Source organism: Salvelinus alpinus, chromosome 3, assembly GCF_045679555.1.
Source record: "Salvelinus alpinus chromosome 3, SLU_Salpinus.1, whole genome shotgun sequence".
In the NCBI taxonomy this organism is placed as follows: Eukaryota; Metazoa; Chordata; class Actinopteri; order Salmoniformes; family Salmonidae; genus Salvelinus; species Salvelinus alpinus.
The window spans coordinates 95,268,217-95,296,005 of record NC_092088.1 but is presented as its reverse complement, the minus strand read 5'-3'; the positions used below and the strand labels follow the sequence as shown (position 1 = coordinate 95,296,005).

General features: G+C 41.2%; 1 protein-coding gene across 1 annotated transcript; it reads right to left on the bottom strand.

The window, feature by feature from the left end:
- Positions 1 to 9,386: 9,386 nt before the first annotated feature.
- Positions 9,387 to 27,707, bottom strand: LOC139571560 (carbohydrate sulfotransferase 3-like). The gene is made up of 4 exons (XM_071394546.1): positions 27,224 to 27,707; positions 12,840 to 13,077; positions 12,316 to 12,495; positions 9,387 to 11,169 (listed from the first exon to the last, which is right to left on the bottom strand). The coding sequence occupies exons 2-4, from the start codon at positions 12,917 to 12,919 to the stop codon at positions 10,095 to 10,097; spliced, it is 1,335 nt and encodes a 444-aa protein (XP_071250647.1). The 5' UTR covers positions 12,920 to 13,077; positions 27,224 to 27,707; the 3' UTR covers positions 9,387 to 10,094.
- Positions 27,708 to 27,789: the final 82 nt, after the last annotated feature.

Here is a 27,789-nt window from a genome sequence, read left to right as displayed (position 1 = left end):
AGTGTTGTGTTGTCTCTCTTTATGTAGTGTTGTGTCTCTTTATGTAGTGTTGTGTTGTCTCTCTTTATGTAGTGTTGTGTTGTCTCTCTTTATGTAGTGTTGTGTTGTCTCTCTTTATGTAGTGTTGTGTTGTCTCTCTTTATGCAGTGTTGTGGTGTCTCTCTTTATGTAGTGTTGTGTTGTCTCTCTTTATGTAGTGTTGTGTTGTCTCTCTTTATGTAGTGTTGTGTTGTCTCTCTTTATGTAGTGTTGTGGTGTCTCTCTTTATGTAGTGTTGTGGTGTCTCTCTTTATGCAGTGTTGTGGTGTCTCTCTTTATGTAGTGTTGTGTTGTCTCTCTTTATGTAGTGTTGTGTTGTCTCTCTTTATGTAGTGTTGTGTTGTCTCTCTTTATGTAGTGTTGTGTTGTCTCTCTTTATGTAGTGTTGTGTTGTCTCTCTTTATGTAGTGTTGTGTTGTCTCTCTTTATGTAGTGTTGTGTTGTCTCTCTTTATGTAGTGTTGTGGTGTCTCTCTCTTGTCATGATGTGTGTTTTGTCCTGTATTTATATATATTTTTTATCCCAGCCCCCATCGCCGCAGGAGGCCTTTTGCCTTTTGGTAGGCGGTCATTGTAAATAAGAATTTGTTCTTAACTGATTTGCCAAGTTAAATAAAGGTTCAATAAATAAATACAATACATAAAAAGTAACTGATGCAAGCAGTAGGGAGGATATAACCATATATCTCCTCTAACCAGATTTATAAAACAGATAAAAATACACTTTATGGAACAGCGGGGACTGTGAAGCAACACAAACATAGGCACAGACACACACACAATAACATATGCACTATACACACACATACACATGTATTTTGTATTGTAGCTATGTGGTAGTGGAGTAGGGGCCTGAGGGCACACAGTGTGTTGTGAAATCTGTGAATGTATTGTAATGTTTTTAAAATTGTATAAACTGCCTTAATTTTGCCAGACCCCAGGAAGAGTAGCTGCTGCCTTGGTAGCAGCTAATGGGGATCCATAATAGACCCCAGGAAGAGTAGCTGCTGCCTTGGTAGCAGCTAATGGGGATCCATAGTAAACCTCAGGAAGAGTAGCTGCTGCCTTGGTAGCAGCTAATGGGGATCCATAGTAAACCTCAGGAAGAGTAGCTGCTGCCTTGGTAGCAGCTAATGGGGATCCATAATAAATACAAATAACAACCCTGTTCCTGGAGAGCTACCGATCTGTAGGTTTTTGCTCCAACTAACCTTATTAACCAGCTAATTATTAGAATCAGGTGTGCTACATTAGGGTTGGAGTGAAAACCTACAGGATGGTAGCTCTCCAGAAACAGGGTTGGAGAGTCCTGCTCTGGCCAGAAACAGGGTTGGAGAGCCCTGCTCTTACCAGAAACAGGTTTGGAGAGTCCTGCTCTGGCCAGAAACAGGGTTGGAGAGCCCTGCTCTGGCCAGAAACAGGGTTGGAGAGCCCTGCTCTGGCCAGAAACAGGGTTGGAGAGTCCTGCTCTGGCCAGAAACAGGGTTGGAGAGTCCTGCTCTGGCCAGAAACAGGGTTGGAGAGTCCCGCTCTGGCCAGAAACAGGGTTGGAGAGTCCTGCTCTGGCCAGAAACAGGGTTGGAGAGCCCAGCTCTTACCAGAAACAGGGTTGGAGAGCCCAGCTCTTACCAGAAACAGGGTTGGAGAGTCCTGCTCTGGCCAGAAACAGGGTTGGAGAGTCCTGCTCTGGCCAGGAACAGGGTTGGAGAGCCCAGCTCTTACCAGAAACAGGGTTGGAGAGCCCAGCTCTTACCAGAAACAGGGTTGGAGAGCCCAGCTCTGGCCAGAAACAGGGTTGGAGAGCCCAGCTCTTACCAGAAACAGGGTTGGAGAGCCCTGCTCTGGCCAGAAACAGGGTTGGAGAGTCCTGCTCTAGCCAGGAACAGGGTTGAAGAGCCCTGCTCTGGCCAGGAACAGGGTTGGAAAGCCCAGCTCTGGCCAGAAACAGGGTTGGAGAGTCCTGCTCTGGCAAGAAACAGGGTTGGAGAGCCCAGCTCTGGCCAGGAACATGGTTGGAGAGCCCTGCTCTGGCCAGGAACAGGGTTGGAGAGCCCAGCTCTGGCCAGAAACAGGGTTGGAGAGCCCAGCTCTGGGCTTAATGAATGTCTCCAATGTTCGTGGCTAGTTTGCTTCAAATCGGTTTGAGATTTCTCCATATGAATAAGCAATGCTACACTACACATAGAACAAATATTTGAAAAAAATGTCACCTTACAGTTTAAAACACATCTGACAGCAAAACAAGGAAACAACAAAAGTAGACTTGTCAGTATTCAATTTACTTGTACAGCCAAACAACCACATACAACAATAGTGAACTCCACTGAAATGAAAAGCAAAGGATTTAACTTAACACCACAATGAGAAAAGGCAAAGGCATACATATAGACAAAACCATAACGCCTCCCAATGGGCAACCTGTCCCCTACATAGTGCACTACCTATGACCAGATCCCTATGGGGCAGTGGTCAAAAATAGTGCACTATATACGGAATAGGATGCCATTTGGAACGTAGACCCAGTCTTTTAGTCCCCTGGTCCTCTTCTCGTCCATCATCACCAGCCAGGAGACTTGTGTCAAAGGACAGAAAGCTGCTGATAAACACACAATTCTGCAAACCAGCTGCAGGAGGAATGTATGTGTCTATTCCCTATGGTGCATTATGGGGAACAGGGTGCCTTTTGGGACGCACGTCGTCTGTACATACAGGACCGCTGAAGACATCTGTTTTTACAGAATGAGTCGCTACGCTCACCGTCCACTTCCACCACGTGAAACACTAACAGCCAATTAAAACTAAAACAGTAACATGCATGTACAGATACTCACTCACCTAGCTGATGTGGTCATGAGGCAGACCTGGGTTCAAATAGTATTCAAAATCATTTCAAATACTTTAGCTGGTGTTATTAACCAATAGAATAATCTCAAAACAGCCAACCCCGCCCATACGGCACTCCTGGCAGGCTAAAGCAAGTGCTAAAACCGTATGAAAGATTTCGACTACTATTTGAACCCAGGTCTGGAAGTAAGTGGTCCCATCAGTTAGTGGGGAGAAAACTATCCATCTATGTAGCATGTGCAAAAGCCATAGCCATAATCTCTCAATCTCAATACAAATAAAATAATATATTAAATTAACATGAAAGAACATCCCTTCTTTATAGGCAAATGCTATAGAAAATACAAGACCAAAACATTGGAATGTCCTGCTACTGTCTTGCTATCCACACACACAGAGCAAGCCATTCATTTAACTCCCTTCTCTACAGCTCAGTTCAAAATCAGCTACTGTTATTAACCCGTGGCTTGCTTGACAGAAAAATAAAAATAAATTAAACAGGGAAACTGTTCAAGGACTCAAGCTTGGCCACCCTACAACCAGATTTAAAAAGCTTGAATTAGTTGGGGTGAGAAGGTGGCAAAGGTGCATAACAAACAACTTTTCTACCATGTAGTACTCATATAACAAGGGGTTTTCTACCATGTAGTACTCATATAACAAGGGGTTTTCTACCATGTAGTACTCATATAACAAGGGGTTTTCTACCATGTAGTACTCATATAACAAGGGGTTTTCTACCATGTAGTACTCATATAACAAGGGGTTTTCTACCATGTAGTACTCATATAACAAGGGGTTTTCTACCATGTAGTACTCATATAACAAGGGGTTTTCTACCATGTAGTACTCATATAACAAGGGGTTTTCTACCATGTAGTACTCATATAACAAGGGGTTTTCTACCATGTAGTACTCATATAACAAGGGGTTTTCTACCATGTAGTACTCATATAACAAGGGGTTTTCTACCATGTAGTACTCATATAACAAGGGGTTTTCCTACCATGTAGTACTCATATAACAAGGGGTTTTCTACCATGTAGTACTCATATAACAAGGGTTTTCTACCATGTAGTACTCATATAACAAGGGGTTTCCTACCATGTAGTACTCATAACAATTGTTTTCTACCATGTAGTACTCATATAACAAGGGTTTTCTACCACCGTATTACTCATATAACAAGGGTTTACTACCATGTAGTACTCATATAACAATTGTTTTCTACCATGTAGTACTCATATAACAAGGGTTTTCTACCATGTAGTACTCATATAACAAGGGTTTACTACCATGTAGTACTCATATAACAAGGGGTTTCCTACCATGTAGTACTCATATAACAAGGGTTTTCTACCATGTAGTACTCATATACCAAGGGGTTTTCTACCATGTAGTACTCATATAACAAGGGGTTTTCTACCATGTAGTACTCATATAACAAGGGGTTTTCTACCATGTAGTACTCATATAAAAAAAAAAAATCTACCACCGTAGTACTCATATAACAAGGGGTTTTCTACCATGTAGTACTCATATAAAAAAAAAAATCTACCACCGTAGTACTCATATAACAAGGGGTTTTCTACCATGTAGTACTCATATAACAAGGGGTTTTCTACCATGTAGTACTCATATAACAAGGGTTTTCTACCATGTAGTACTCATATAACAAGGGGTTTTCTACCATGTAGTACTCATATAACAAAAGTTTTCTACCATGTAGTACTCATATAACAAGGGGTTTTCTACCACTGTATTACTCATATAACAAGGGTTTTCTACCATGTAGTACTCATATAACAAGGGGTTTCCTACCATGTAGTACTCATAACAATTGTTTTCTACCATGTAGTACTCATATAACAAGGGTTTACTACCATGTAGTACTCATATAACAATTGTTTTCTACCATGTAGTACTCATATAACAAGGGTTTTCTACCATGTAGTACTCATATAACAAGGGTTTACTACCATGTAGTACTCATATAACAAGGGGTTTCCTACCATGTAGTACTCATATAACAAGGGTTTTCTACCATGTAGTACTCATATACCAAGGGGTTTTCTACCATGTAGTACTCATATAACAAGGGGTTTTCTACCATGTAGTACTCATATAACAAGGGGTTTTCTACCATGTAGTACTCATATAAAAAAAAAAATCTACCACCGTAGTACTCATATAACAAGGGGTTTTCTACCATGTAGTACTCATATAAAAAAAAAATCTACCACCGTAGTACTCATATAACAAGGGGTTTTCTACCATGTAGTACTCATATAACAAGGGGTTTTCTACCATGTAGTACTCATATAACAAGGGTTTTCTACCATGTAGTACTCATATAACAAGGGGTTTTCTACCATGTAGTACTCATATAACAAAGGTTTTCTACCATGTAGTACTCATATAACAAGGGGTTTTCTACCACTGTATTACTCATATAACAAGGGTTTTCTACCATGTAGTACTCATATAACAAGGGTTTTCTACCACCGTATTACTCATATAACAATTGTTTTCTACCACCGTATTACTCATAAAACAAGGGGTTTTCTACCATGTAGTACTCATATAACAAGGGTTTTCTACCATGTAGTACTCATATAACAAGGGTTTTCTACCACCGTATTACTCATAAAACAAGGGGTTTTCTACCATGTAGTACTCATATAACAAGGGTTTTCTACCATGTAGTACTCATATAACAAGGGGTTTTCTACCATGTAGTACTCATATAACAAGGGGTTTTCTACCATGTAGTACTCATATAACAAGGGGTTTTCTACCATGTAGTACTCATATAACAAGGGGTTTTCTACCATGTAGTACTCATATAACAAGGGTTTTCCTACCATGTAGTACTCATATAACAAGGGTTTTCTACCATGTAGTACTCATATAAAAAAAAAAATCTACCACCGTAGTACTCATATAACAAGGGGTTTTCTACCATGTAGTACTCATATAAAAAAAAAATCTACCACCGTAGTACTCATATAACAAGGGGTTTTCTACCATGTAGTACTCATATAACAAGGGGTTTTCTACCATGTAGTACTCATATAACAAGGGTTTTCTACCATGTAGTACTCATATAACAAGGGGTTTTCTACCATGTAGTACTCATATAACAAAGGTTTTCTACCATGTAGTACTCATATAACAAGGGGTTTTCTACCACTGTATTACTCATATAACAAGGGTTTTCTACCATGTAGTACTCATATAACAAGGGGTTTTCTACCATGTAGTACTCATATAACAAGGGGTTTTCTACCATGTAGTACTCATATAAAAAAAAAAATCTACCACCGTAGTACTCATATAACAAGGGGTTTTCTACCATGTAGTACTCATATAAAAAAAAAAATCTACCACCGTAGTACTCATATAACAAGGGGTTTTCTACCATGTAGTACTCATATAACAAGGGGTTTTCTACCATGTAGTACTCATATAACAAGGGTTTTCTACCATGTAGTACTCATATAACAAGGGGTTTTCTACCATGTAGTACTCATATAACAAAAGTTTTCTACCATGTAGTACTCATATAACAAGGGGTTTTCTACCACTGTATTACTCATATAACAAGGGTTTTCTACCATGTAGTACTCATATAACAAGGGGTTTCCTACCATGTAGTACTCATAACAATTGTTTTCTACCATGTAGTACTCATATAACAAGGGTTTACTACCATGTAGTACTCATATAACAATTGTTTTCTACCATGTAGTACTCATATAACAAGGGTTTTCTACCATGTAGTACTCATATAACAAGGGTTTACTACCATGTAGTACTCATATAACAAGGGGTTTCCTACCATGTAGTACTCATATAACAAGGGTTTTCTACCATGTAGTACTCATATACCAAGGGGTTTTCTACCATGTAGTACTCATATAACAAGGGGTTTTCTACCATGTAGTACTCATATAACAAGGGGTTTTCTACCATGTAGTACTCATATAAAAAAAAAAATCTACCACCGTAGTACTCATATAACAAGGGGTTTTCTACCATGTAGTACTCATATAAAAAAAAAATCTACCACCGTAGTACTCATATAACAAGGGGTTTTCTACCATGTAGTACTCATATAACAAGGGGTTTTCTACCATGTAGTACTCATATAACAAGGGTTTTCTACCATGTAGTACTCATATAACAAGGGGTTTTCTACCATGTAGTACTCATATAACAAAGGTTTTCTACCATGTAGTACTCATATAACAAGGGGTTTTCTACCACTGTATTACTCATATAACAAGGGTTTTCTACCATGTAGTACTCATATAACAAGGGTTTTCTACCACCGTATTACTCATATAACAATTGTTTTCTACCACCGTATTACTCATAAAACAAGGGGTTTTCTACCATGTAGTACTCATATAACAAGGGTTTTCTACCATGTAGTACTCATATAACAAGGGTTTTCTACCACCGTATTACTCATAAAACAAGGGGTTTTCTACCATGTAGTACTCATATAACAAGGGTTTTCTACCATGTAGTACTCATATAACAAGGGGTTTTCTACCATGTAGTACTCATATAACAAGGGGTTTTCTACCATGTAGTACTCATATAACAAGGGGTTTTCTACCATGTAGTACTCATATAACAAGGGGTTTTCTACCATGTAGTACTCATATAACAAGGGTTTTCCTACCATGTAGTACTCATATAACAAGGGTTTTCTACCATGTAGTACTCATATAACAAGGGGTTTTCTACCATGTAGTACTCATATAACAAGGGGTTTTCTACCATGTAGTACTCATATAACAAGGGTTTTCTACCATGTAGTACTCATATAACAAGGGGTTTTCTACCATGTAGTACTCATATAACAAGGGGTTTTCTACCATGTAGTACTCATATAACAAGGGTTTTCTACCATGTAGTACTCATATAACAAGGGTTTACTACCATGTAGTACTCATATAACAAGGGGTTTCCTACCATGTAGTACTCATATAACAAGGGTTTTCTACCATGTAGTACTCATATACCAAGGGGTTTTCTACCATGTAGTACTCATATAACAAGGGGTTTTCTACCATGTAGTACTCATATAACAAGGGGTTTTCTACCATGTAGTACTCATATAAAAAAAAAAAATCTACCACCGTAGTACTCATATAACAAGGGGTTTTCTACCATGTAGTACTCATATAAAAAAAAAAATCTACCACCGTAGTACTCATATAACAAGGGGTTTTCTACCATGTAGTACTCATATAACAAGGGGTTTTCTACCATGTAGTACTCATATAACAAGGGTTTTCTACCATGTAGTACTCATATAACAAGGGGTTTTCTACCATGTAGTACTCATATAACAAAAGTTTTCTACCATGTAGTACTCATATAACAAGGGGTTTTCTACCACTGTATTACTCATATAACAAGGGTTTTCTACCATGTAGTACTCATATAACAAGGGGTTTCCTACCATGTAGTACTCATAACAATTGTTTTCTACCATGTAGTACTCATATAACAAGGGTTTACTACCATGTAGTACTCATATAACAATTGTTTTCTACCATGTAGTACTCATATAACAAGGGTTTTCTACCATGTAGTACTCATATAACAAGGGTTTACTACCATGTAGTACTCATATAACAAGGGGTTTCCTACCATGTAGTACTCATATAACAAGGGTTTTCTACCATGTAGTACTCATATACCAAGGGGTTTTCTACCATGTAGTACTCATATAACAAGGGGTTTTCTACCATGTAGTACTCATATAACAAGGGGTTTTCTACCATGTAGTACTCATATAAAAAAAAAAATCTACCACCGTAGTACTCATATAACAAGGGGTTTTCTACCATGTAGTACTCATATAAAAAAAAAATCTACCACCGTAGTACTCATATAACAAGGGGTTTTCTACCATGTAGTACTCATATAACAAGGGGTTTTCTACCATGTAGTACTCATATAACAAGGGTTTTCTACCATGTAGTACTCATATAACAAGGGGTTTTCTACCATGTAGTACTCATATAACAAAGGTTTTCTACCATGTAGTACTCATATAACAAGGGGTTTTCTACCACTGTATTACTCATATAACAAGGGTTTTCTACCATGTAGTACTCATATAACAAGGGTTTTCTACCACCGTATTACTCATATAACAATTGTTTTCTACCACCGTATTACTCATAAAACAAGGGGTTTTCTACCATGTAGTACTCATATAACAAGGGTTTTCTACCATGTAGTACTCATATAACAAGGGTTTTCTACCACCGTATTACTCATAAAACAAGGGGTTTTCTACCATGTAGTACTCATATAACAAGGGTTTTCTACCATGTAGTACTCATATAACAAGGGGTTTTCTACCATGTAGTACTCATATAACAAGGGGTTTTCTACCATGTAGTACTCATATAACAAGGGGTTTTCTACCATGTAGTACTCATATAACAAGGGGTTTTCTACCATGTAGTACTCATATAACAAGGGTTTTCCTACCATGTAGTACTCATATAACAAGGGTTTTCTACCATGTAGTACTCATATAACAAGGGGTTTTCTACCATGTAGTACTCATATAACAAGGGGTTTTCTACCATGTAGTACTCATATAACAAGGGTTTTCTACCATGTAGTACTCATATAACAAGGGGTTTTCTACCATGTAGTACTCATATAACAAGGGGTTTTCTACCATGTAGTACTCATATAACAAGGGGTTTTCTACCATGTAGTACTCATATAACAAGGGGTTTTCTACCATGTATTACTCATATAACAAGGGGTTTTCTACCATGTAGTACTCATATAACAAAGGGTTTTCTACCATGTAGTACTCATATAACAAGGGATTTTCTACCATGTAGTACTCATATAACAAGGGGTTTTCTACCATGTAGTACTAATGTAACAAGAGTTTTCTTTTGTTAAATGTCCCTGTAAAAAGTTAAGGTAGTACTCGCTTTTGTATTCATTCATTTTTATTACACACAAAAATGTGTATTTCCTTCTACACCCTGGAGTGTAACATGTTATCATTTAATATGTATCTATAAAGGGTCTTATACATTACTCTGTTGTATACTAGTACAGTCCCCAATAAATATCCTCACATATATCACTTCATAATCGCATCTGTTTGTCCACTTTGTCTGATGAGCAGAGTTCAGAGTTACCGTAAAATGTCTATTAAAAATTTTGTATGAAAATCTTTTCTTCGATCAAACTGATAGACTTGTCCGTCAGCATCGCCTCACTGTTCACAAACCTGTACCCAAACAGTTTCATCGTGGGTCCACAAACTCTCTGCACCACCTGGGCCAGTTTGTACGGTATGCTGAACCTCCATTTCTCTACTTGCTCGGAGGAGTTCTTCTGTGTTGAATAAACTCCACTCGCCTCATTGGAAGCCTGGGTGTTCTTTAGTACCCAGTCCTTCACCTGAGGAGTGAACGGGATCCCTGTGAACTTGTACATCTCCGCTGCCTTCCTCATAGGGAATCTAGCGATGTCCTCGTAACGTACTAGCATGTACCTCCGCCTCAGCCACGACGGCTGCCTCAGGCCAACCTCCGCAGACATCCTGATGTTGTCACAGTTCCCTTTCAGCTTCCTCACCTCGTCGTCGTCAACGGGCACGTCTCCGTCCACGGCCCACTTCTTCCAGTTGTTGTACTTGGCGGAGAAGGCCACCATGCGGGAGGCCAGAACCGCCCTGGGGTCCCTCACCAGCTGGATGAACTTGATATCCAGACGAGGGTCCTCAGCGAGGGGTCTCAGGGTCTCCAGCTGACGCACCCGGACGGATTTAATGGCCCTGTGCTCCTTCTGCTGGCATGACTCGGACGCCATGGTCAGGTTGAGGGGACCACACTTCCTGGTCCGGCAATGGTAGCGTTCAAAGACTTTCTTAACGAACGGGCTACAGACGGACTCCTCACAGAGAGAGCTGCTAGATTCTCTCCTGAACAGGGCTGAGGTGACGTGGTCTACAGGAAGTGGGTCAATAAAGCTCTCCAGAGGGGTGAAGTCACACAGGAAGAGCCCCTGGAGGACTTCCCGGTAGGCCCGGGCGGCGGCTGTGGCGTTGGTCCCGCCGCCCTCTAACGTCAGCGACCTCTCGACGTGCCACAGCGGCTCGAACAGGTAGAACATGTTGTCTCCCTGCTGGTTGAAGAACTCGCCCACGAAGGAGGAGCCTGTCCGCGTGGTGGCCAATAGGAGGATGTGTTTTCTGTTTCCTGCTGACCCCATGACGTCTGACCTACAATACAGTACAAAATACAAAACTTTATTGTCCAATGTCAATCAGATCGGATACATTTTGTTTTTTAACGTTATTCCCAACCACTTGGACATCACACATACAAATACTGATGAGGAGTGGGGACACCATTATGCTAGCTTCGGGAATGTCTTTACTGAGATCAAACATGATTAGTTACACACAGCATTATAGGTACTGTAGTATCAATCAATCAATCACATATATTTTATGAATCCCTTTTTACATCAGCAGTTGTCACAAAGTGCTTTTCAGAAACTCAGTCTAAGAAACAAGAGAGCAAGCAACGCAGAGGCAGAAGCACAGTGGCTAGGAAAAACTCCCTGGAAGGCAGGAACGTAGAAAGAAAACTAGAGGAACCAGGCTATGAGGAGTGCCCAGTCCTCTCCTGGCTGTACTGGGTAGAGAGTAACCAGGCTCTGAGGGGTGACCAGTCCTCTCCTGGCTGTACTGGGTAGAGAGTAACCAGGCTCTGAATGGTGACCAGTCCTCTTCTGACTGTACTGGGTAGAGAGGAACCAGGCTCTGAGGGGTGACCAGTCCTCTCCTGACTGTACTGGGTAGAGAGGAACTAGGCTCTGAGGGGTGACCAGTCCTCTCCTGGCTGTACTGGGTAGAGAGGAACCAGGCTCTGAGGGGTGACCAGTCCTCTCCTGACTGTACTGGGTAGAGAGGATCCAGTCTCTGAGGGGTGACCAGTCCTCTCCTGACTGTACTGGGTAGAGAGGAACCAGGCTCTGAGGGGTGACCAGTCCTCTTCTGACTGTACTGGGTAGAGAGGAACCAGGCTCTGAGGGATGACCAGTCCTCTCCTGGCTGTACTGGGTAGAGAGGAACCAGGCTCTGAAGGGTGGCCAGTCCCTTCCTGGCTGTTCTGGGTAGAGAGGAACCAGGCTCTGAGGGGTGACCAGTGCTCTCCTGACTGTACTGGGTAGAGAGGAACCAGTCTCTGAGGGGTGACCAGTCCTCTCCTGACTGTACTGGGTAGAGAGGAACTAGTCTCTGAGGGGTGACCAGTCCTCTCCTGGCTGTACAGGATGTAGATTTAAGAGTACATGTGGCCATTAAGGCCAGACTGTTTGTCTTACTGTATGATAAATAGTATATCATGCTACACACACAGACCTCTGCTCGGTGTAGTTCTCCAGGCGTCTCTTCATGAGGGTGAAGACAGGGTCCAGCTTACTCAGGGTAGTGAAGGAGGAGCCATTCAACTTCAGGAGACCCAGGGCTGAGGCTGGGGCAGAGTTACTGGGCTGGAGGGGTGTCTGGGGGGTCTGCTTTGGGGTGAGCTTGTCTGAAACCCTACAAGACAGGGTTGGCAGTGTTAAACAACATGTTTTATCGTTTTACAAGACCATCTTATCCACAGACAGTGAAATCAATTAAAGTCAGTAAACAATATATGCAATTGAAATCGAGACAACATGCCTACTTCATCCAATCAGACTACTTGGAAAACACAGCATGACACTTGATACCATTTTGTGAGTAGCTGAAACGAATGTCCCAAACACACCGCTCTGAATAAAGGTGAGTCTGTTCCAATCTGAGGGAGATCAGTACAGACAGACAGGCCTAATGCACATACACACAAACACACACACACACACTCTCTCTGTTGATCATGGAGATGGGCTTAGGTTTACCGTGAGATAATGTTGTTTTCCTTCTCAATGATGACCAGTGCCACAATGAAGACAAGGGAGATTGTGTATTTCATCCTCATCCTGTGATGTAGCTGTGCCGGGATCTGCTGCTGTCACGGAATGTCTTCTTAATAGCTTCTGCCAATCTTCTTCTCTCCTCCAGACTCCCGCTGCCTATTCAAAGAGTCCTCCAGTTGTCCGTTGTTGTATTTTCCATCGTATACACGGCTGCTTCATTCTGCAAAATGAGATTAGCATTACTAAACTGTCAGTCACACTTTCACGCTACAGTACTGTAAACGAGAACACAATCCTTAAAAACGACTTAAACTGTTATAGTATAGAGGACTTAAATTGTTATAGTATAGATGACTTAAATTGTTATAATATAAATGACTAACATTGTAATAGTATAGATGACTTAAATTGTTATAGTAACGTTTACATAAATTGTTATAGTATAGTTGTGTTAGATTATGTAAATCTTCTGAAAACTAATCTGTTGATAACCAGTCAAATAGAAGAGAAAGTATCACAGGTTCTACATACAGTATGCTATAGTATAACTTGATGTAAATGTATCAGTGCCCTGTCGCTTAGTCACCATGTTGGTGGTTTGAGGTGGGAGTTTAATAGCTGTGTTTTATGGGTCATGCTAGCTTCCCGTCAATTGGAGTAGGACCCATTTTCGGAGACGATAATATCATTTCATACCACAGTGGTGTAAGAATAGAAAGCGTCAGAGTGGTTTCACAGGGGGAATTTAATCTGCTACTTCCCTTGGGTCTGCCTGTGTTTTCTTTAGGGCTACTGGGGGATTTCAAGAACCCAAGCACAATGCTAGTGTTGAAAGCTGGTGTCCCTCTAGAGATAAAACAATGTTTGCTCAGACTGAGCCTCTCTCTGTCTATCAATCTCTCTGTCTTAAACCAATTACAATAATATTTAATATTGCATATAGGTCGATCGTATTGCATCTACATGGCGATAATAGCATAAAAATGTGTTGTAACATGACCCATACACAGAGGAACAAAATATCTAGGCTTTGAATGCAACCAATACTGTCAAACATTACACGGCCAAAGGTATGTGGACCCCTGCTCGTTGAACATCTCATTCCAAAATCATCGACAAACCATTTCTGTATGGCCCTCGCTCTGTGCATGGGGGCATTGTTATACTGAAACAGCCGTTGTTGCTCCTACACATTTCCACTTCACAATAACAGCGCTTACAGTTGACCGGGGCAGCTCTAGCAGGGCAGAAAGTCACTGAGCTCTTCAGTATGGGCCATTCTACGGCCAATGTTTGTCTATGGAGATTGCATGGTTGTGTGCTCGAGTTTATACACCTGTCAGCAACGGGTGTGGCTGAAATAGCCTAATCCACATACTGTTGGCCATGTAATGTATGTCACCAAGGTACCCAATCCACCAGCTGCTCCTTTATGTCAGCACTGAATGAGGTATTTTAAGAGAAGACTCAAGAGCACTCAGTGACATGTCCAGGAGGCTACCGGAACAAACCACTGTCTGGTGAAGACGTACTGTAGCCTGGTCTCAGATCTGTTGGTGCTGTCTTACCAACTCCTAATCATTTATTCAATGATGGAGATAGGAGTTCACAAGTTAACACAAACAGATCTGGGACCAGGCTATTCATGGGTTGTTGATTTCGTCACAATATTGTTTTGAACGTTTGTTTAGGACTGAGCATTCTACTCAATGCATCGTCAATGAGCGCTGATGAAGATTTCATCAAAAGGTGCATTACAGTGGCTTGTAAATACTATGACATTCAAAAGGAGGCAAATAATTAGTAGGAAAACCTTTCGTCATAATTTTGATGTCGCCCGATTAACATTAGATGCAATATAACGTTAGCTATCTAGCTAAGATTGAGGGGAGGCCACCGGATTTTAGCTAGCTAACGTCAGCATTGCCAGCTATTCTTTAAGAACTTTGCTAGCTAATGACAACATTGACATCTGTCTAAAGTCAATTTGACAACATGATAATGCTGGCAAAGATATTTCCTGCTAAATATTTGACTACTATTGTGTAATTTAGACTAAATAGCATTTAGCCTCCGTCCAGAATGATTAGGCTTATCACCACTTTAAAAGGATCCGCCCCTTTTTTAAATATCCGTCCCTTTTTTTAAATATTTAAATATAAATTACATACTCAAATCTAAGTGCCTGTAGTTCAGGACCTGAAGCAAGGATATGCATATTCTTGATACCATTTAAAAGGAAACACTTTGAAGGTTGTGGAAATGTGTAATGAATGTAGGAGAAAATATAACACATTAGATCTGGTAAAAGATAATACAAAGTAAAAGCCAACCGTTTTTTTTTTGTACCATCATCTTTAAAATGCAAGAGAAAGGCCATAATGTATTTAGATTTTGGCCACTAGATGGCAGCAGTGCATGTGCAACGTTTTAGACTGATCCAATGAACAATTGCATTTCTGCTCAAAATGTTGTATCAAGACTGCCCAAATGTGCCGAATTGGTTTATTGATAACTTTTCAAGTTCATAACTGTGCACTCTTAGCATGGTATTATTTCACTGTAATAGCTACTGTAAATTGTGTAAACAGTGCAGTTAGATTAACAAGAATGTAAGCTTTCTGCCAATATCAGATATGTCTATGTCCTGGGAAATGTTCTTGTTACTTACAACGTCATGCTAATCACATTAGCGCACATTAGCTCAACCGTCCCGAGGATGGGACACCGATCTGTAGAGATCCTTAAGGCACCACCATGGCGCCACCGGCAGATGGCGGCTTGAGAATGGCTTGAGAATGTTCTTGACGCGACCGAGTGACGGAGGTGCTATGAATAGCGAAGAAGGGCTTTCATTATTCCAACAGAGAGCTCCCAGACGGAGCACCTAAACAGTGACCTAACACTGCAGTAAAACAGTTACCTTTGAACAGGGGGATATATGGGAAACAGCACAGAGGCAAAACGTAAACAAAAATTGAGGGGGAAAACCTACTTGTCACGGGGCCATAAATTGTAACCATTATGAGACTGTGAGAGTGTGAGCAAGCAGAACTGCAGCAGGATATGAAACCTGGTATCAGTCCCAAATGACCCCCTATTCCCTTTATAGTGCACTACTTTTGACCACTTTTCCCTTTATAGTGCACTACTTTTGACCACTATTCCTTTTATAGTGCACTACTTTTGACCACTTTTCCCTTTATAGTGCACTACTTTTGACCACTGTTCCTTTTATAGTGCACTACTTTTGACCACTTTTCCTTTTATAGTGCACTACTTTTGACCACTATTCCTTTTATAGTGCACTACTTTTGACCACTTTTCCCTTTACAGTGCACTACTTTTGACCACTATTCCTTTTATAGTGCACTACTTTTGACCACTATTCCTTTTATAGTGCACTACTTTTGACCACTATTCCTTTTATAGTGCACTACTTTTGACCACTATTCCTTTTATAGTGCACTACTTTTGACCACTATTCCTTTTATAGTGCACTACTTTTGACCACTTTTCCCTTTATAGTGCACTACTTTTGACCACTGTTCCTTTTATAGTGCACTACTTTTGACCACTTTTCCTTTTATAGTGCACTACTTTTGACCACTATTCCTTTTATAGTGCACTACTTTTGACCACTTTTCCCTTTACAGTGCACTACTTTTGACCACTATTCCTTTTATAGTGCACTACTTTTGACCACTATTCCTTTTATAGTGCACTACTTTTGACCACTATTCCTTTTATAATGCACTACTTTTGACCACTATTCCTTTTATAGTGCACTACTTTTGACCACTATTCATTTTATAGTGCACTACTTTTGACCACTTTTCCCTTTACAGTGTACTACTTTTGACCACTATTCCTTTTAAAGTGCACTACCTTTGACCAGGGCCCATTGTAGGGAATAGGGTCCCATCTGGGATGCATCCCTAGCTGTACCTGGCTTGCAGAGTGAGTAGAGTCTATCCCATTGAAGACAAAGACGGATGTAATGAGGCCTATTTAGGGATATCCTGCCCATTCTGCTGCAGGATTACTATAATGTTACTGTTGGGATAATGTCAGCTTGGCTTTAATCCCTGACTAATGATCCAAGATGAAATGGGCAATCTGGGATTTAAACTCAAACAAAGCGGTCAACCCACCACTCTTTTTTCCTTAAACAACTGAAGGATGTGGCTGGAGAAATGTAACCACTCTTAAATTAAGTTATATTCTTCAAATATCAATGGCTATTATATCATTCATAAAAATACAAAATAAATGGATGTACCAATCCCAGATTTCCCCTTTAAACTCACTGCCTGCCATTAGAAATGGTATCTTACATGACGAGAGACTGTGGCTATTCACCCACATGACGAGAGACTGTGGCTATTCACCCACATGACGAGAGACTGTGGCTATTCACCCACATGACGAGAGACTGTGGCTATTCACCCACATGACGAGAGACTGTGGCTATTCACCCACATGACGAGAGACTGTGGCTATTCACCCACATGACGAGAGACTGTGGCTATTCACCCACATGACGAGAGACTGTGGCTATTCACCCACATGACGAGAGACTGTGGCTATTCACCCACATGACGAGAGACTGTGGCTATTCACCCACATGACGAGAGACTGTGGCTATTCACCCACATGACGAGAGACTGTGGCTATTCACCCACATGACGAGAGACTGTGGCTATTCACCCACATGACGAGAGACTGTGGCTATTCACCCACATGACGAGAGACTGTGGCTATTCACCCACATGACGAGAGACTGTGGCTATTCACCCACATGACGAGAGACTGTGGCTATTCACCCACATGACGAGAGACTGTGGCTATTCACCCACATGACGAGAGACTGTGGCTATTCACCCACATGACGAGAGACTGTGGCTATTCACCCACATGACGAGAGACTGTGGCTATTCACCCACATGACGAGAGACTGTGGCTATTCACCCACATGACGAGAGACTGTGGCTATTCACCCACATGACGAGAGACTGTGGCTATTCACCCACATGACGAGAGACTGTGGCTATTCACCCACATGACGAGAGACTGTGGCTATTCACCCACATGACGAGAGACTGTGGCTATTCACCCACATGACGAGAGACTGTGGCTATTCACCCACATGACGAGAGACTGTGGCTATTCACCCACATGACGAGAGACTGTGGCTATTCACCCACCGTAACAATTACTACATTGATTGAGGTGATGATTGAGGTGAAAATGTACATCATTATTGAAACGGTTTGATATAATGGCCCATTCAATGAAAAGAGACAGGTTAACCCGTTGTCTATGTGTCTGCCACCACAACTACCATGGTTTAGTGACAAACCAGCTGTAGGCCTACAACACTATGGTCTCTTTCTAATCAAATGTCTATCTAATATCGATTTCAGGAAAAGTGTATAAACATGAAGCAGAACTTGTAAACCATCTGATTTGAATCGTATAGCTGGCTAAAACTTGTATACTTTATGTTAATAAGTGTTTAAAAAGGCACTTCTGTGTGTTGTGTGTGAAAAGGTCCGTTTATTAGGTACCTCTAATGGTTGCTATAGTAACATGTGATCATTAATACTGTGTCCTAAATGGCACCCAATTCGCTACATAGTGCACGACTTCTGACCAGAGCCCTAAAGAGGTGCCCTATATAGGGAACAAGGAGCCATTGGGGCCACATAATTGTGGAAACGTCTGTTTATGAGGCCCCCCTGGCAGTAGCTACAGTAAACGGCTGTGATCATTAAGTAGGGGCTCTCGAGTGGTGCAGCGGTCTAAGGCACTGCATCTCAGTACTAGAGGTGTCAATACAGACCCTGGTTTGATTCCAGGCTGTATCACAACCGGCCGTGATTGAGAGTCCCGTAGGGCGGCGCACAATTGGCCCAGTGTCGTCCGGGTTAGGGTTTGGCCGGGGCAGGCCGTCATTGTAAATAAGAACTTGTTCTTAACTGACTTGACTAGTTCAATAAAGGTTAAATATATACAAAAGTATCCTGAGACCGTTAAAGATCCAAGGCCTGGCTGATTCCTCCATATGGATCAAATGGCACCCTATATAGTACACTACTTTTGACCAGCACCTTCTAAATTTGGGATTATAATGACAGAACTAAACCAGTTTGTATTTTGAGTTTTGTGGTTGCAAGTACAATTCGCAAATGTGTAATTGAATTTTGCAAGGTTGTATCATGATGTGTTAAATATTTAACAGTCGCAAACATGTTACTTGCCATTATCAGAATTATTACAAATCCATTTAACGAGTATGAATATTCTGCTGTGAATCAAAAATACACTTGCAGATTTTGTATCTGCGTGCGCTCTGAGTTCTCTCAATGTTGTCACGTTACCAAGAGATTAAAATCAAATCAAATTGTATTTGTCACATGCACCGAATACAACAGGTATTCGCACCTTTCAGTGAAATGATTACTTACAAGCCCTAAACCAACAATGTAGTTTTAAGAAAAATACCTAAAAAAACTAAAAGCGGCAGTAATAAGCTTGTAGAAAGTTTTGTAAGTTTGTAGAAAGAGATTCGCAAGTAAACATATTTTGATTTGAGCAGCTCTGAGGACAGGACCTTTTTCTCCAGACCAGTGGTGGAAAAAGTCCCCAATTTTCATACTTGAGTAAAAGTAAAGATACCTTAATAGAAAATGACTCGAGTGAAAGTGAGTCACCCAGTAAAATACGACTTGAGTAAATGTCACAATCGTTAGGCGAGACGGACCAAGGCGCAGCGGATGTTGAGTTCCACATATTTTAGTAGAAAGTGAAACTAAGCAAAGACAAACACAAACAAACAATAAACGAACCGTAACTACAGCGATGCTACGTGCACTAACTCAAAACAATATCCCATAAAACACAGGTGGAAAAATTCTACTTAAGTATGATCCCCAATTAGAGACAGAGATAGCCAGCTGCCTCCAATTGGGAATCATACCAAACACCAACATAGAAAAAACAAACTAGAACCCCACATAGAAAATATAAACTAGACTAAACCCCTAGTCACGCCCTGACCTACTCTACCATAGAAAATAAAGGCTTTCTATGGTCAGGACGTGACAGTAAAAGTGTAAAAGTATTTGGTTTTAAATATACTAAAGTATCAAAAGTAAATGTCATTGATAAAATATATTTAAGCATCAAAAGTAAAAGTATAATAATTTCAAGTTCCTAATATTAAGCAAACCAGACGGCATCATTACATTTAAAAAATATATATTTAAGGATAGCCAGGGGCACGCTCCAACACCCAGACATCCTTTACAAACGAAGGAGGTGTTTAGTGAGTCCACCAGATAAGAGACTGTAGGGATCACCAGGGATGTTCACCAGGGATGTGTGTGAATTAGACAATTTGTATTGTCCTGCTAAGCATTCAAAATGTAATGAGTACTTTTGGGTGTCAGGGAAAATGTTTGGAGTAAAAGGTACATCATTTTCTTTATGGAATGTAGTGAAGTAAAAGTAAAAGTTGTAAAAAATATAAATAGAAAAGTAAAGTACAGATACCCCAAAAAACGACTTAAGTAGTACTTTCAAGTAGTTTTACTTAAGTACTTTGCACCACTGCTCCTGAGCAATCAGTTCCCTCTGCCAAAACTATAGCTGCCTAACTATTGGCTGGGTTGTTTCATCAATCAAATCTCAGGAAGTAGCTAACCACATCAGCAAGAGAGGATGAGGTAAACACAACCAAAACGTTCTACTCTCTCTTTTATCTGCGTACATACATTTTTGGGGTGTAAAGGCAAGGCAGTAGTTTGTTTATCTTGTGAAATACAATGTACATTTCAGATGAACTCCAGACAAGCCATAGCATTGACAGCTGATATTGTGTTAGCTAGCTGGCCTCTGACGTTCATCCTAGCTTTACTATCAACTGGCTAGCTTTATCAGGCAGTTTTAGATGTGAGGGGAAAACGTCAATATTTTTTTGTTAACCATCTGATTGATGTAAAAATCTAGCCAATGGTTAGGTAGCTATGGTTTTGGCAGAAGGAACTGATTGGCCAGGAGTAAAAGGTCCTTTCCTCAGAGCTGCTCAAATCCAATTTTTTTAACTTGCGAATCTCTTTCTACAAACGTACAAAACTTTCTACAAGCTTAGGAATGTCTTGGTAACGTGACAACATTGAGAGAACTTAGAGCGTGCGCAGATTCAAAATCTGCAAGTGTAGTTTTGATTCACAGCAGAATAGTCATACTCGTAAATTAATAAAAACATGAGCTGGTGCACAACCAGAGAACATTATTTTATGTAGAGGTGCTGACTAATGGCGAAAAAACTATAAGCTATGGAAATAAAGAGAGTCACACTCTACAGTTGTGGCCAAAAGTTTTGAGAATGACACAAATATTAATCTTCAAAGAGGCTGCTGCCTCAGTTTGTATGATGGCAATTTGCATATACTCCAGAATGTTATGAACAGTGATCAGATGAATTGCAATTAATTGCAAAGTCCCTATTTGCCATGCAAATGATCTGAATCCCCCAAAAACATTTCCACTGCATTTCAGCCATGCCACAAAAGGACCAGCTGACATCATGTCAGTGATTCTCTCGTTAACACAGGTGTGAGTGTTGACGAGGACAAGTTTGGAGATCACTCTGTCATGCTGATTGAGTTCGAATAACAGACTGGAAGCTTCAAAAGGGGGGTGGTGCTTGGAATTATTGTTCTTCCTCTGTCAACCATGGTTACCTGCAAGGAAACACGTGCCATCATCATTGCTTTGCACAAAAAGGGCTTCACAGGCAAGGATATTGCTGCCAGTAAGATTGCACCTAAATCAACCATTTATCGGATCATCAAGAACTCCAAGGAGATTGGTTCAATTATTGTGAAGAAGGCTTCAGGGCGCCCAAGATAGTCCAGCAAGCGCCAGGACCGTCTCCTAAAGTTGATTCAGCTGCGGGATCGGGGCACCACCAGTACAGAGCATGCTCAGGAATGGCAGCAGGCAGATGTGAGTGCATCTGCACACACAGTGAGGTGAAGACTTTTGGAGGGTGGCCTGGTGCCAAGAAGGGCAGCAAAGAAGCCACTTCTCTCCAGGAAAAACATCAGAGACAGACTGATATTCTGAAAAAGGTACAGGGATTGGACTGCTGAGGTCTGGGGTAAAGTTATTTTCTCTGATGAATCCCCTTTCCGATTGCTTGGGGCATCCGGACAAAAGCTTGTCTGGAGAAGACAAGGTGAGCACTACCATCAGTCCTGTGTAAAGCCAACAGTAAAGCATGTGTGGGGTTGCTTCTCAGCCAAGGGAGTGGGATCACTCACAATTTTGCCTAAGAACACAGCCATGAATAAAGAATGGTACCAACACATCCTCCGAGAGCAACTTCTCCCAACCATCCAGGAACAGTTTGGTGACGAACAATGCATTTTCCAGCATGATGGAGCACCTTGCCATAAGGCAAAAGTGATAACTAAGTGGATCGGGGAACAAAACATCGATATTTTGGGTCCATGGCCAGGAAACTCCCCAGACCGTAATCCCATTGAGAACTTGTGGTCAATCCTCAAGAGGCAAACAAAACCCCACAAATTCTGACAAACTCCATGCATTGATTATGCAAGAATGGGCTGCCATCAGTCAGGATGTGGCCCAGAAGTTAATTGACAGCATGCCAGGGCAGATTGCAGAGGTCTTGAAAAAGAAGGGTCAAGACTGCAAATATTGACCCCTTGCATCAACTTCATGTAATTGTCAATAAAAGCCTTTGACACTTATGAAATGCTTGTAATTATACTTCAGTATTCCATAGTAACAGCTGACAAAAATATCTAAAGACACTGAAGCAGCAAACTTTGTGGAAATTAATATTTGTGTCATTCTCAAAACTTTTGGCCACGACTGTATATATAAACTCTGTGTAATTTATTAGATAAATCACCAACGTTTCAGCATGACTGTGCCTTCTTCAGGGCCTGTATGGTGACACACTTCTGCTTCAAGCTGCCTGCCTGAATACGGAGGCCTTCAGTAGTACCTTCCCTTTGATTACAGCAAGAGTCTCATTATCTCTGTCTTGTAACCATTTAACATGTACTGTATGTAACCACTCAGATTCATACAAACTGCAGCAAACACAACAACTGACAATTCACTTGTCTCTGGCTGCGTTTAGCCCAATTCTGATCTTTTTTCCACTAATTGGTATTTTATCAGATCAGAGCCTATGTTCGAAAGCAGTGCACTATACAGGGAATAGGTGCCATTTGGGACACAACCCCAGAGAGATGGCAGCTCCCATTAAAGATGAGGATGAAGCTGTTGTTGTAACTCCTGACCCAAAGACACTGCAGCCTTGGTGTATTTTAGACATTTTCACTCTGACACTATAGCCTTTGACATTAGCTTAGTGCTTTGTCATGTAACACACTGTACTTTACTGTAAAGTACCGTGATACGTGGTTACGTGGTTGACCGTGATACGTGGTTGTCTCACCCAGCGACCTTAAGATGAATGCACTAACTGTAAGTCGCTCTGGATAAGAGCCTCTGCTAAATGACTAAAATGTCAAACAAATGTACTCTACACTGTATCAACCATGGAAGTATATGGAAATGAAGAAAGACTAACACGTCCAAAGCCTGATTGCAGATGACCGGTTGTTCAGAGTAAACCACACTTAAAGGGATACTATAGGATTTTGGCAATGAAGCACTCTTATCTACCTTCCCGGAGTCAGAGGAACTCGTGGATACCATTTTTACGTCTCTGCGTGCAGTTTGAAGGAAGTTGCTAACTAGCGTTAACGCAATTGCTAGCTAGCGTTGGAAGTCTATGGTAACTGCTAACATGACTTCCAGTCATGGTGCCATCGATAGTTAGCATTAGCTTGCGAAACTACCTCTAACTTCCTGTGTGCCATCGCTAGTTAGCATTGGCTGCGAAACTACCTCTAACTTATTTTATACTGGATGCAGAGGCATACAAATGGTATCCATGTATTCATCCAAAATCCCAGTATCCCTGATGTTCCCCCCTTTCTGTCTTCTGAATTCCCATGATGCCTCAGATTTCCTATCTATTTTTTTGGTGCTATGAAGGCTGAGTTCCAACACCCTGTTGCAACCTCTGTCTGCCTCAGGCTGCTACTGTAGCCTGTCCAAAAGACTGCAAATCTTAACACACAAAATGATTAGACAAATCCTGTGAAATTCTCTCAAAAAGTGAATGAGTTATAGGACTTAGAGTAAAAGTTTTGAATTGGAACTAGACCCAGCACTCACTGTTGACGTGGACTAGTTGGTATTCACAAGTTGGACTTGGAGCACACTGAGTCTGTGTTTTCCCCCAGAGAGGAAATCTCCCTCTTACCATCTCCGTCTTACACCGTCTGCCCGCATGACACAGACACAAAGGTCACAGTTCAGACTGTAAAAAAACTTCTGGCCTGAGAGCACAGCATTGTTGTCACGACTCCCGCCGAAGTCTCCTCCCCCGCCTGTTCGGGGGGTGCTCGGCGGTCGTCGTCACCGGCCTACTAGCCGCCACCGATCCCTTTTTCCTTTTCTGTTAGTTTTGTCTTATTAGTTGCACCTGTTCCGATGTGTGTTTTCTTGATTTGCTTCCCTATGTAAGCGTGTGGAACCCGCCCTTTGTTGTGCAGGATTATTGTGTGCTCCGGACCGTGTTGACCCTGTGTTTGGGTTGGTCAGTGTTTTGTGCCCTGTGTTTTGGGCATTACCATTTTCGGTGCCGGAATAAAGTGCATTTTTCCCCTGGAACTCTCTGCTCTCTGCACCTGATTCCTACTAACACACCTAGTCAGCCGTGACAATTGTGATCTTTTTCAGCTCCAGAGTGGCGCAGTGGTCTAAGGCACTGCATCCCAGTGTGAGAGGCATCACTACAGTCCCTGGTTCAAATCCAGGCTGTATCACATCTGGCTGTGATTGGGAGTCCCATAGGGCACTGACAATTCGCCTAGCGTTGTCCGGGTTTGGCCGTCATTGTAAAAAAGATTTTTTTCTTAACTGACTTACCTAGTTAAATAAAGTTTAAATTAAAAAATATATAAATTTATTTCAAGTCTATAAGCAGGCCTTGTTTAATTCACTCCGTGGCTCTTTCCCAATTCATCCTTTCTCAATTCCCTGCATCCTTTCTCCTCAAAACACATTGGAGGATTAGGTCAGAAGGGATGGACCTTGGATCTTTTCCCCCAACGCTGTTTCAGAAGGAAGAGGACGCAAGGAATCATGGAAAGACTAATCGAGGAGGACATTTGAGTGCAGGCACTCAGCATTGTATAGCCATAGACCACAGCCAATGGGAGACATGCCATCCTCATATAGCCACCGACCACAGCCAATAGGAGACATGCCATCATCATATAGCCACAGATCACAACCAATGGGAGACATGCCATCATTATATAACCACAGACCACAGCCAATGGGAGACATGCCAGGGGAAATGCATTGAGAGCTTCCTGACGATTGCTTAACAATTGCCCATAGCTGGATGAAGATTGGTTCATTTGTTATTTGTCATACGGGTGATTTCTGGCATAGTTCAATAACACCATGTAACTGTGTGGGGTCCAATGGTTGTTCTCTAACATGTTGTATTTTTACCTTCAGTGAAAACTCTACTACAGTGCCTTAGAACGTTGTGCCACTCGGGATCATAGATTACTGTGAAAACCATCAAAATAACATCTAGGAAATAGTATTTTCTTTCAAATGGTTTCGTGATTGATAATGTAAGCCAGTACACACCAATTATCTGAGCTTATTATCCCATAGCAGCGTGGTGTCACAAAGAGCTCATCTTTATAGCGCTGCCATGGAAACATTCACAACCCACTGAGGCGTAGGACACATTTGATGATCAGCTCATGAAGGAACCACCATCTCCCCATTTATCAGCATGTTACAAATGCTTTTAATGGATGCCTCCTTCTTATGGCTCAAATATGATATTATTTTTTATTTTTTTTAATGAAAGAGGACTGAAGATAGAAGAGCCAGCATGACAATCACATTTGTAACCATTTCTCTGTGTGAAATTTCAATTAATGCAGTCAGCGAAGCTTGAAGAACATATGGTTTTATTTTCACCTGTTCTGGCGGTGCAAAGCAGTGTATCAAGTGAAATCTTGAATCATTTCAGAATAGAAGCGATCAGCTGTTTTTTTTTTTTTACCCTACCTTGACAAAGTAATTAACCGTTTACCATTGCAGGTATATTAGGCTACCATAGGCACCACAGACGTATAGCAACATGACTTCACTTCAGGTGATTTTGCCTTACCCCTATCAACAAACGTTTAGCTTAACATACTGTAATACTTTAATCACACAGGGCTTTTAAAGCATGATACTCTAGTCGACGTGTATGATAAAGTAGAGGCTGTGCCCCATGCCCCTATGGCAGGTTGTCTCATATTTACAGAGAGCAGTTCAGTGGTACGCTTTAATGGATCTAGCCTGGACTAAGATCTGTTTGTGCTGTCTCGCCAAACCCTATGGCCAAGAAAGTACAAACAGATCTGGAACCAGGCTAAGATTAAGATCAAGATTACTTTATTGGTCAATTGCACACAAGGTCCAACTGAAACTTCTGACTTTAACCAACCCCTCCAAAAGAAACACATACATGGACAGGTTTTGGAGCGGTGCAGGGGCTGCCACACTGGGTGTCCGGGAGATGTTGTTGAGAGGGGTTAAGTGCCTTGGTCAAGAGCACGACGGCAGGTAATGCATCTAGGATTTGAAACCAGCAACCTTCCGGTTGCCAGCTCACTTCCAGAAAGATTTGTCCTATCAGACCCGGGATTCAAACCAGCAACCTCGCAGCCACTGGCCCGCCTCTAACCACTAGGCTACCTGCCGCACCAGGCTGTATTGGATCCTGACAGGCTGGCACATTGACAGAGGGCAGCGCTGGTATCATATCACTGTGGGTTGTTTGATACCCTAGGGCCTAGAAGCTCTCATCCATTGGTGGTCCTTCCAGCTCATGCAGGTATATGCCCAGCCAGTGGTTTTTAGAAATCAATAGCCAAGGGCTATCGGTTGAGATACAGCACAAATATTGTCTAGTCATCCACACTGGATACAGTACATCATTTATACAGAAGGAAGTCCTCATACAGTAATTAGTAAATAGGCTAGTAATAAAGTAGGCATACGTCATCATAAATCATCAATAGACCATGCCATGTTATTTGTTCTCAAATAATGAAAAGTAGCAAACACTTTTTTTAAATAATGAAAACACTAAAGCAACAACTTTAAAAAAATAAATGAAAACATTTATTAAAAAAGAAATTGGTTTAAAACGGAGCATTCCTTACCATTTTATTTTGACGCTCTCAAGCAACCAGTCGCCTAATCGACAGTTGTGCGCTCGATAGGTTCCCTCATGGTCTAGTCTTCCAAAAGCACGCTGCCTTATTCACGAACAAAAGGCACCTTGTGTGGGAAAAGTTGATAAACTCCTCCATGTCCGTTAGGCTATTTCTAATATCCCCAAGAAGATTCCATAGACGAAGGTAGGCTACAAAAACACGCGAGCAAACTTTGACATTTTAGAAAGAAAAGTTTAGAAATAAAAATAATATCTCAAAACGTCCACACGAAAAATAAAAGTGGGGAAATCCGATCAATAATGAGATTAAATAAACTGGGGAAGATATATGTAACAAACAAAAAAAAACGTATTAAAGGTTGAATAATAATTATTTTACATCTCTAATCCCAACTAAAGGGCAAGAACTCCAACCGTGACCGAGTGTGTCGATCTTCCTCTAAAAATGGACACTGTAGTCACATGTGGAGAGGTTGGCCCCTCACCCATCGCTGTTTTTACATAGCCGAATTATAGAGGGCCACTCTTTCTCGGTCTCGCTCGCTTTCGCCT